General features: G+C 45.8%; 1 protein-coding gene across 1 annotated transcript; it reads right to left on the reverse strand.

Annotated features, from left to right (window-relative positions):
* Nucleotides 1-9,465: 9,465 nt before the first annotated feature.
* Nucleotides 9,466-10,416, reverse strand: LOC122153232 (olfactory receptor 49-like). Its single transcript, XM_042790201.1, has one exon. The coding sequence runs from the start codon at nucleotides 10,414-10,416 to the stop codon at nucleotides 9,466-9,468; it is 951 nt and encodes a 316-aa protein (XP_042646135.1).
* Nucleotides 10,417-11,749: the final 1,333 nt, after the last annotated feature.

Consider the following 11,749-nt stretch of genomic DNA (forward strand, 5'->3'; position numbering starts at 1 on the left):
GAATCAACTGATTCCGTATCCCTCTGCTCTTGTAGATCATCTTTCAACACTCTATGTGTTCTCTCAATCATCTCCTGTCCTGTTGGTGAGTTAGGTATTCCCGTAACATGCTTTACACCCCAAATGGCTATAAATTTTTCTACACTCTGGCTGATATAGGCAGGCCCATTGTCTGTTTTTATCTGCTCAGGGACTCCCATTGCAGCCAAACATGCAGTCAAATGCTTTCACACATACAGCGCTTTTTCCCCGGGCTGAGCAGTGGCCCAAATGAATTTTGAGAATGTGTCTACAGTGACATGCATGTATTTTAAATGGCCAAATTCTGGTATATGGGTAACATCCATCTGCCAAAGCTCTAAGGACTTCAAACCCTTGGGATTGACTCCTAATCCTAGTCCTGGCCCATGGTGGCTGCATTGAGGACATGTGTGAACAATTCCCTGGGCATCAGCACGTGTTAATCTGAATTGTTTTTGCAGTGCACAAGCGTTTTGATGAAAAACTGAGTAGGTCTCTCGAGCTCGCTCAAACTGATTATTTGGGGGAATATGAGCAACCTAGCTGACCGCAGCATCTGCATGAGCATTTCCTTCTCCTAGGCCTTTATCCCATTAATGACTTCTTATGTGGATAATGCAGTAAGGATGTTTTCGGAGCCGCAGCACCTGTCGCAATTGCTGGAACAATTGTCCCAATCGTGAGTTGTGAGTTCAACGCAGCAATGCCTCTTCTAAGCGCAATGCCACTCCTACTACATACAGCGAGTCAGATCCTACATTCACAGGCTCACTGATCCACCATAAAAAAACCCCAAGCACCGCTGCAAGTTCCAGTGCTTGCAGGCTATCCTGTGGATTGCCCGGAATTACATGAGTTATCCATTGTCCTTTTTCAGACCAGACACATGCTGCCTTTTTACTGCGTTTCCCTGCATCTGTATAAACAGTTCTTCCTGAGATGGGTCTGGAAGAGTATTGAGGTTTTTCCAGCCATCTGTTCTGTGTCAGCACTTGCCATAATGGTCCTTTTGGCTGTTTATTATGAATCAGTCCAGAATACCCTAACAGTGCTTCTTGAATGGGAGTAGAGTGATGCAATTGCCACTCTAAATCTTCTGTCTTTACTGGAATGCTGATGTCCTCAGGCTCTTGTCCTGATATTTCCACAAGACGATCTCTTCCTTTCTTGATTATTACACCAAGTGCTTCAGACCGAGTTAAAACCCTCAATTTTGGCTGAGTGGGCAAGAAGACCCATTCAAGTATCCCAATCTTGGTCTCCTCCCCCTTTTTCTGTTGCATTGGCAAAGAACTGCAAACGGGCTATGATTGTTATTAGTGACCAGTAAGGATAGGGGAACATCTGCCAGTCAGCTTTAGAAATTTTTTCTAAAGCTTGTCTCTGTTCATCAGAACACACACGTGGCTCTTCTGCCTTCATTCCTTGAAGCCATGGCAATAAGGGAGCTAAATCTTCATTAGTAATACCTACAATGTTCCGTACCCACTGTAGATCTCCCGGTAATTTTTGGGCATCGTGCAGGGTAGTTACTTCAGTATGGAGCTCAACTTTCTGAGGGCAAACTTGGGCATCTGAAATTGTCCATCCCAAGTATTTCCATGATGCAGATCATTGTACCTTTTCTGGAGCAATGATTAATCCATACTGCCTAAGATGATCTCCAATTTTCTGCAGCTCTTCATTGGTGATCATGTTTGCTCTTGCAAATAAGATGTCATCCATGTAATGATAAATTGTTGCCTCCGCCCACTTTAGACAAAGGTCTTTCAGCACCCAGGCAACATATAGTTGACACAATGTGGGTGAATTCTTCATTCCTTGTGGCAGTACAATCCACTCATAGCACTTACTTGGTTCTGCTCGGTTGATAGATGGCAACATGAAAGCAAAGTGCTGAGTATCTTGAGCATGAAATGGAATGGTGAAAAAGCAATCTTTTAGATCAATAATCAACAAAGGCCATCCTTCAGGAAGCATCGTGGGTGACGGAAAGCCTGGTTGCACCGCTCCCATTGCTTGTATCTGATTATTGACCTGCCTTACATCATGCAGCAATCTCCATTTTCCCAATTTTTTAGGAATTACAAAAATTGGAGTATTCCATGGACTCACTGATGGTTTAATGTGACCTGCTTCTAACTGTTCCTGTAGTAATTTGGTAGCAATCTGCAGCCTTTCTTGAATCATCAGCCACTGATCCACCCAAACGGGAGTATCAGTTAACCAGGTCAGTGGTGGAGTAGGCTGCTCTTCTGTGACCGATACTAAAAATTTGACTGTGTTTTTAAAACAACACCAATTTTCCATAGCACATCCCGTCCTATGAATCCATCTAAATCTCCTGGCAATGCCATCACATATGGCCGCAACGTCACTGTTTGTCCTTCTTGGAATTGAAAAGTGATTGGCTTCATACTCAATGAGGAGTTTTATTGCTGCATCCGTTTCCATCCCGGTCTTACCCAAGGCAAAGGGGCTGTCCTGCAGTACAGCTCTTCAGGATCCGACGCTTTCTATTTCAGCTCGTGCCCACCTCCACTGTCTTGCCTCCCAGCCTCCCGTGACCACAGTCTCACGATCTTTGGAAGCTTCTCCGCATTAAGCGCTTGGAGTTTTCAGCATTTAAGCTACTCTGAGACGAGTCCCTGTTCGGGCGCCATTTGTAGGAGGGTCCTGTATGGAGGCAAGACCCGAGTAACGACACAACACCGATGCGATGAAAGTCGTTCTCCTTTATTTGCCCGAATAGCGCCAAAGATATACAGAGCCAGACTGTCACGTGCTCTATGCTTACAATCTATTGGTTAAGGGCACTTATCACACACCCGGAAGTGCTGTGATAGGTCTGCATCGTTAGTACGTGTATACAAACTAAATCTACTTTGCAGTTAGTGTATCCGGGCATTCAACAGGAAGGAAGCACTAGCTTGACTTCCTCATTCTAGCCTTTCAAGGTGACCTCAAGGACAAAGTTATCACGTGGCAGTTTTCTGATCTGAGGCCCAGCCTGGATTGTCCAAACCCTGCAGAATCACTGCATGTGTCTGATTCTCAAGAAATCCTACAACAGGTCAAGACAAAGACAGTTTAATAAGCGAAGCAAAAGCTGAGTGTACAAGCAAAGCAAAATGAGGAATTCATACACTACGTCCCATTGGCAGGCTGATGTTTAGCCATTTCCAGGAAAGTAGGGCTTGGGAAGACAAATGCATGACCACAGTTATCTCCCCTTTTTCATTCTTCGAGTTTGTTGTGTTCCATTTTTTTTGTTGTTGTTCTTTGTTTACTTGTTTGCTTGTTTTTTGTTTTGTTTTGTTTTGTTTTGTTTTGTTTTGTGGTTGTTTTTTGTTTTTTCGCTGAGCCTGACATACGGAATGGAAAATCCCTTTGGTCATTTGGGGTAAGCTGTCTCAGCTGTGCCACTGCCAACTTCATGTGTACCCCAGCCTGCTTGCTGCAGGGGCAGAGTGGGAAAAAGAGAAAGCCTTCATGCTCTGCAAGGACTGTTCAGCAACAGCCAAAACACTGTTGTCTTATCAGTGCTGGTTCAGTAACAAATCCAAAGCATATCACCCTATGGGCTGCTATGAAGGAAACTCACCCCATCCTGGCCATTTACAGGTCATACAGTCAGGGTGAGGAATGAACAATGTCTTAATAGAATGATCTGAGGAAATCAGTGGAACACACAGCCTGGCTCTTCTGGGGGACTCGGTTTCTTTGGTATTCCCTGGTCATGTGAGACAGCAGGATGCAAACCGTCCACGACGTTTCTTGTGGTATTTGTGGAAACAGTTCTAGCACAGATGTCCAACAGTCCTTTCACTCTTCTGCTCACCTGGACCTGGTATTCCCAAAAGAGATGGTCAGAGATGTGTAGACCAGTATCAGCCAGTGACCATGAAATTCTGGTCTCCCAGATCCCCAGGGATGTGGGGAAGGAGAGTAGCAGAGCACAGGCCCTGGACTTCAGGGAACGAGAACTTGGCCTAGCGAGGGCACTGCCAGGTGGCATCCCACGGGGGCAGTGTCAGGGCACTGAGAGCATCCACAGACCCAACCTTGGGCTTGGACCCACAACCATGGGCACAGGAGACTATAGTAGCCCAGGCCTGAGTTTCAGCACCAGCTTGATCTATGCTGTAGGTGTACTGGTTTCCAGACCAGCTATAGACACCGCCTTGCCTGTCCATGAACCTTGTAGATTTGGGCTCGCAATCTCACTTCAAGGCTTAGTTCTTTGTGGGGTGTACAATGAAATGACACTATTGTCTTCCAAGTGCCAGACCCCAGCTGATTCACAAAGGCCTAGGGTCTTTCTGCTTCCTTTCTTCCCCTCACTTGGTCAGGTTTTAGGAGGAGTGGAGGGAACAGTAGGGCAGGTTTCTGGGTGCCAATGACTGAATGTGGGGAGCAGAGCCTTTACAAATGAAATGATCAAAAAGCTGTATTAGTTCAAAACTTTTCTTTTGAACTTCTTTCTTGGAGGCTTAAATCTTCATCAGGAACCTGGAAGCTCCGAGATCCCTCCATATCCCTCCCTTTTAGTAATTAAGTTGATAGTACCCAAATCAGAGGCTTTCTTTCAATTGTGTTTTTAGCCTAAAGCATCCCATGGCCAGGAGATGTGCCAGGGCTCTTACAGGAGTCTGCACAAGAAGGTGGATGTTCCCAGGAATCTCACAGGTCATGGTATGCTGATAGCTGTGTTCAGGGAGCTGGTCAAATGTCTCACCTCCATTTCTGTAATGGTGGCTCAGGTGCATGGCTCATCCATAAACTCTCTCTGTGAATGTTGACATTTACTGAGCAACCTGGTCTGACCTCAGAGCTGGCCCTGCTTTGAGCTGGGCATTAGTCTCAAGATTTCTTGAGCTCCCTTTTACCCTGGATTGTTCTACGTTGTAGAGGCCATCACCTTCCAACTTAGTCTCTTGTAGTGCACATTGCAAGGCACAGGCTCATGGAAGAGTTGGTAGGGAAGACACTGCTGGGCGTCTCTAGCCCATCCTTCAGACTGGCTGTGACTGTGTTGAGATGAAATATGAAGTACTCCAAAGGTGGAGATCACAGCAATGCTCCTCCTGGCCTATTCTATTTTTCCCAAGGCTCAGCCTAAAGCTCCCAAGAGCTGTTGCCTGTGTCATATCATTGGCCACTGCAGAAGAGAGCTTGGTTCCACCTTCTCTCCATGTAGCTGCAGGCTGTCATTAACAGACACCTTGAACGACAAAAATCTCCACCTCCTTCTTCCTCTGACCCAGATTTTGTTGCTGAGCATGATATCATATAGTATGGAATATCCCTTTGGGCAGCTGGGGTCAGCTTTCTGGGCTGTGTCCCCCTGCCAACCACTTGCCCACTCCCAGCCTACTCACAGGGAGGAAGCAGAGTGTGAAACAGAGAAGACCTTGACACGGTGCGAACACTGTTCAGCGATAGGCAAAACACTGGTGTGTTATCAGCGGCTGATTAGGCTGATGGTCAGGATCAGCCTTCCCAGGACCTTTGAGGTCAGGGTTTGGCCTTTCTGCTTCAGGAAACAAATCCAGGGTTTTCTCAGCATTACAGCCACCTGCACTGTGCCTTTGCCTACCTGCAATCAGAGCCTCCAGCTATCTGCCCTAAGGAGGCCATGGGGAGGCTTTGTCAGTAATGGCCCTGAGTGGGGCCAATCAATGCTTCAAGGTACTTTGGGTTTTGGTTCTGACATTGACTACTTGAGTACGTTGCTCAGGCTCCTCTCAGTATCTGAGGTTCATGGACTCAGGGCCAAATACACCCTGGGGCTCATTAAAATACAGAAAGCCCTAACGAGCTATTTATCCTCCTTCCATTTTCTTCAGGACTTCAAGACTTTTACAGCTAATTGGAATAGTTTCATAGCGCAGTTAAAGAGGAAGGTTTCAAACTGCACCTAATAAAAAGAATTTCAAAGGTTCTATTTCCTCAATTTCTGTTTAGAGAAGAGGTGATGGAAGCATTCTGCAATTGATATTGATGAAGCGGGTTTTTTTCAGGAGATCTGGACATGTAGGAAAAACAGTTTCCTGAGGTCTGACACTATATGGACAGACAACCTTGCTCCTCATTTCCCCTACTCACCATTTCTGTCATTGTCCAACTGGGGTTTACATCATTTTTCCTTCTATAAGGTTTCTCCACAGAAATCTGGAAGCTGAATTTTCCAACTCCATTGGACCACCTCTCACCTATTTTCCTTAGAGAACTGGCTGCACACAGGCACAGAGGGAATTTTCCTCTTTGCAGACAAAGAAAATTGAATCATCGTCAAGATTTGTAAACAACAAAACACACTCCCTAGCCGTACGCTGAGCACAAGATTTCTCTAATGGGGTTGCCTTTGGTCAAGGAATAATCTTATGAGAAATTATTTAGATAGATTGATAGAAAAGGGTAGATATAAACATAATGAAAGAGTTGGCTAAAAGAGACAATTGGACTACTGAAAGACTGGCAGGCTTCTAATTCCTGAAGCTCAAAGCAGCAGCATAGCTGAGAGGTGTCTGAATGAACAAAGAATAAAAGGGAAAGGAAAACTGGAGAATAACGGAAAGGGCCTTTGTCTGGGAAGCCATCATCTGAAAAGATGACTTTAGAAATGGTCATTGTATCAGGACTGGGGGGAAATGTATGAAAGATCTGAGAAATTATATGCACCGCATAACAGGCAGCATAGTGGTAATGAAGTTAGAGGGGACAATCACTATTTCTTTGGAATGAACCTACTGAAAGGTCATGGGATAGGTAGTGGTCTGTTGTGAATGAGGACAAGCCAATGTCGTACCCATCTTTGAAAGAGGCCAAAAGTGCAACCCAGGGGACCCCAGGACGTACAAGCTCACTTTGGTGAGGAGCGTGCCATCGGTTAGTGTCCTCCTGGGTGACTCTTCTGGGAACCTAAAAGAGTGTGTCCTAACTCAGTCAGCGTGGACTTACCAAGGGTACCTACTGGGACACATTTAGGGCAGCACAAGGAACTCTGTGCTGGATCCTGTTCAGTTTAACACCTGTATCCATGACCCAGAGGAGTCACCATGTTTAACAAGGACAAATACCAGTTTCTATACCTGGGATGAAATCATGCCGGACACAAGTATGGACGGGGGAGAGGAGTGGCTGGAGAGTACTCTGCAGAAAGGGATCTGGGGGTGCTGGTGGGCAGCAGCTCAACAGGAGTCAGCAGTGTGCCCTGGCAGCCAAGACGGCAGACTGCATCCTGGGCTGCATCAAACATGGCATAACCAGCCGAGCAGGAGAGGTGATTATCCGGCTGTACTCAGCATTGGTGCAGCCTCCCTGCAGGGCAGTGCAGGGCTGGGCCCCACAATGTAAGAAGTGCGTGAAGGTACTTGAATGTGTCCAGAAGAGAGCAACAAAGCTGGTGAAAAGGCTTGAAGGCACATCCTCTGAGGACTCCAGGCTTGACTATTTTGGAGAAAAGGAGGCTGAAGAGTGGCCTCATTGCTGTCTACGGTTTCCTGAGGAGGAGAGCATTTGGCAATGGTTTCTGGTGATAGGACATGTGGGAACAGTTCAAAGCTGCAAAAGGAGAAATATCAACTTGACATTAGGAAGCATCTCTTTACCAAGAGGGTGGTCAAGCACTGGAACAGGCTTCCTAGAAAGGTGGTTGACATCCCAAGCTCATCAGTGTTTAAGAGGCATTCGGACAGTGCCCTTAATAACATGATTTATCTTTTTGCCAGACTTGAAGTGGTCTAGTATTTCGACTAGACGATCATTGTAGGACCCTTCCAACTGAACTATTCTATTCTATTCTATTCTATTCTATTCTATTCTATTCTATTCTATTCTATTCTATTCTATTCTATTCTATTCTATTCTATTCTATTCTATTCTATTCTATTCTATTCTATTCTATTCTTCATTGTATATATAACTGTAGAGGGTGGATACCTCCAGCAGCTGGGCTCAGACACTGTGTGTCGTCAATAGCTGCCCCTGGATACCAGCCTTTCCAGTTGCAGGCTTCTGGACATACAAGCCCTCAAAGCAGCACCCCCATTCCAGATGATGGTATAGACCACCCCAGTCACACACACACACAGACTTTTAAGTTCACTCACTCCAGCCGCTCAGTTGGTGGCACTAATGACGTGGGCTATCTGACCTCCAGTTGCTGCACTCACACCCCCATGCTCACACATACACTCAGAAGAGAGATTCCCTCACACAGGAAGGTGTTAGAAAATAAGTTTAATGAGAAGATAGAATGGAATACGCCGGTCAAGGTCCTCCACTAAAGAGCTAATAATACGTCCTGAGCAGTCCAAAAATGCTCGTGCCCCACATCCTATAATGTGTCCTCCACCCCTAGGCAATAATACCCTTAGTCCAAATGGTGATCCAGAGAGCTGCTCTCACTGGCTCATCTTGATGGGTTTCACACCTGGACAACAAGGCTGATGGCTCTCCCAGGGCAGCTGTCCTGGTTTGAGCCTGGTCTGCAACCAACCACGGCAGCTGGTCAACCTCCCTTACCCCTCCTCACCTGGGAATGGGGGAGAGAATTAGATGGGTAAAGAGAGACTCACAGGCTGAGACAGGAGAAGTTTAATAATGGCAATAAAATGAGAACAATGATGATGATAGAAAAAAAAAAAAAAAAAAAACAAAACATATAAACAGGCAATGCACAACGTAATTTCTCACCATGCGCTAACCAATATCCAGCCTGTTCCCAGCCAGCGACCCCGAGATAGCAAGATCCCACAACCACAAACCCAGAAGCGATGGAGCTCCTTCCCAACCACCCCTCCTCTATATAGTGAGCATGACGTTCCATGATATGGAATATTTCAGACGCCAGTTAGGGTCTGGTGCTCTTTCCGTTCTCCCTCCCTGCTCCCTGTGCCCTTGCGCACGGGCAGAACCTGAGGAGTTGGAGAGTCCCTGAAGTCTCGGTAGCAGCTGAAAACATCGGTGTGCTATCAGCATTCTTCTCATACAAAAGCCAAAGCTAAATCCAAAACACAGCACTCATCTAGTCCCTGAAAAGGAATATTAACTCTATTTCAGCCCAAACCAGGACAGCAGCTCTGTAAGGAGCTGGGACAACATGTTCATTGCTCAGGAGCTTGTAGATTGGGTTTCCACCTGCCACTGTGCCTCTGTGCTCTTCTTGGGTTGTGGAGATGGGTTCCTGATGAGCTGCTGGCTGTGCTGTGATGGGCCTGGGAGCATCTGGGTCAGGATATTCACTGAGTTACTCCTCCTGCCATGGTTAGTGCTCCCTTGGTGTGTGCAGATGAGCTTCTTATCATTTAACCTCACACAACCCAAGAAGAAGAGAAATCTCCTGAGGCATCTGTCTTTGGAGGTGGCATACGTCTGCACTGGTATTACTTTACATATGATAGCAGATCATTGGAATTGCTGTCCAGAAATGCATCATGATTAGGGGAAAATCTCCAGTGTTGCACGGCCAGTGGCTTCACTCAGGGCCGCTATCACAGTCTTGTTTCTCAGACTGTAGATGAAGGGATTTAAGAACGGGTACAGGACAGTGTTCAGCAAAGCTACAATTCTGTTTGTCTCCAAGGAAACATCTTCTGAATGATGTACATAGAGAGCAATGCAGCTCCCATATGCAATAGCCAAGGAGGTGAGATGGGAAGAACACGTAGTAAAAGCTTTTTTCCTCCCCAAGGCTGCTGGAAGGTGTAGAATACAGAGGAGAATGTCCATGTAAAAGGCCAGAGTTAAGCATAAGGAAGCCAATATGGCAAATGATACTAAACCAGAGTCTATTTTCCAAAGCAGGCTGGTGTCAGAGCAGGACAGTCTGAATAAGGGAGAGTTGTCACAAAAAAAAACCTGGTAGATCTTGTTTGCGCCACAGAAATACAGCTTGCAGAGAAGGACCAGACGGTAACTTGAGAGTGTGATGCCTATGACCCAAGCAGCAACAACCAGCTGGATGCAGAGATGAGGCTTCATGATGGCAGCATAATGCAAAGGCTGGCAGATAGCAACATAGCGGTCAAAGGACATAACAACAAGTAGAACAAATTCTGTACAGCCCAAGGCAAAATAGAAATAGGATTGGGCAAAGCAGCTGCTTAGAGAGACGGTTCTCCTACCAGAACCCAGGATCAGAAACAATTTGATGCTTGTGGAGGATGTAAACCAGATTTCCAGGAAGGACAGGTTGCTGATGAAAAAGTACATGGGGGTTTGCAGGCGGTGATCCACACACACGAGGAAAATGATGGTTGCGTTCCCCATCGCTGTTGTCAGGTAGATGAGCAGAAGGACCAGAGAGAGAAATAGCTGTAGTCGTCGATCAAGCCCCGAGAAACCCTCTCGGGTGAACTCAGTAACCGCAGTTTCATTTTCTGGTCCCATGTGGAATTTCAGTTCATCCTGCTGAGACTGGAGCACAGCAACAAACATGTGTGGTAATGTCACAGTCTGGGTGAAAAGTTCTATCCTTCTTTTTCTGCTTCTTTCCTTTCTAGCAGTCTTCCTCTATAATACAGGCAGAGAGAGTCCTTCGAGCATTTCTCACACCCTGATTTGTATGTTTTACATTTCATTTAGTCCTCAGAGAATCTGTTGGCTTCTTTCTGCCTTTTTCAAACACTCACAAAGGATCCTTTCTCCAGAACAGAAGGTTTTCAAGAGGCTGTTAGCTGTTTCACCCTATTCATGGGAAATACCAAATTCACTCAGACCTGTTGCACACCTCTCTCACACCTACGTGCCAGAATCATTTCTTCTATTGCACGAATTCTAGACCATCAAATCAAACCACATCAAATCCGTATGCTGAAAGCTATGCTTTCTACTTTTCAACGCTTGCCTTTTTGGACTAGGAATCCCTGAGAATCTCTTGATTCCAAAATAAGTAATATCAAGTATCTCTTTTGTAATTCCATGCTTTCTTCCACAGATTCTTGCTCTCTGTTTCCTCAGCAAATGGGGAGGGGGTGGAGTAGGGACCAAGTATCACTCGTCTTCTTTAGTGCTCTCAGCAATGACTGAAATTTATTATGGTTCCACACAGTCTGTCACACAGTCTTGTCTGACATCCGCCTGCACTGAAATGCCGTTGTTTCCAAGCAGTTGCTCATTGATGTTACTATCAGATGTGCTGACCTAAATGCAGAGCAAGAGAAGAGTATCTGGAAGAGATTTGTAACCTTTCTTTCGCATGCCAGTTATAGGTTGGGAGGACCCAGCCTCTAGTGCTTCCTCTTGTCTCCACTGACTACAGAGGGAGCCTTGGGAAAACAAGTTCTCACAGGCACCCGGAGGTAATTAGATGAAACTCACTATTCCAGTCTCAAATCTCTGGTTTATTAAGTTACTGTTTTTTCAAAATGAAAATGCTCATCTAGCAGAAGGAAGCACAAGAAAAATACACGCAATAAAGACTGACATTTTTCCCTTCATCTTTACTTTTGTTTTTGGACATAGAAAGGAGCAGAGCAGGTGACTCCAGAAAGTGAATGATTCAAAATGCAGGGGCAGGAGAGGAAATGGAGGAGATGGTGGGTTTGAAACAGTGAAACAAAGCTTCTTCACAGACTGTGTTCTCCCCTCAGATTCTGTCCCAGGGCAGAATGCCTAGCACTTGCACAAGGAGTAAAATGGAAAGTTCAGTATAGGGCAGTGCTCCCTGTTGCATTGACATTTTGGCCTGGGTCTCAGGCTGGTCGTAGATACCAAATGCCTG

Source organism: Tyto alba, unplaced genomic scaffold (genome assembly GCF_018691265.1).
Source record: "Tyto alba isolate M040663 unplaced genomic scaffold, T.alba_DEE_v4.0 Super-Scaffold_17, whole genome shotgun sequence".
Taxonomy (NCBI): domain Eukaryota; kingdom Metazoa; phylum Chordata; class Aves; order Strigiformes; family Tytonidae; genus Tyto; species Tyto alba.

Coding starts and splice junctions, on each gene's coding strand:
- LOC122153232 (XM_042790201.1), bottom strand. CDS start 10,416: ATGGGACCAGAAAATGAAACTGCGGTTACTGAGTTCACCCGAGAGGGT.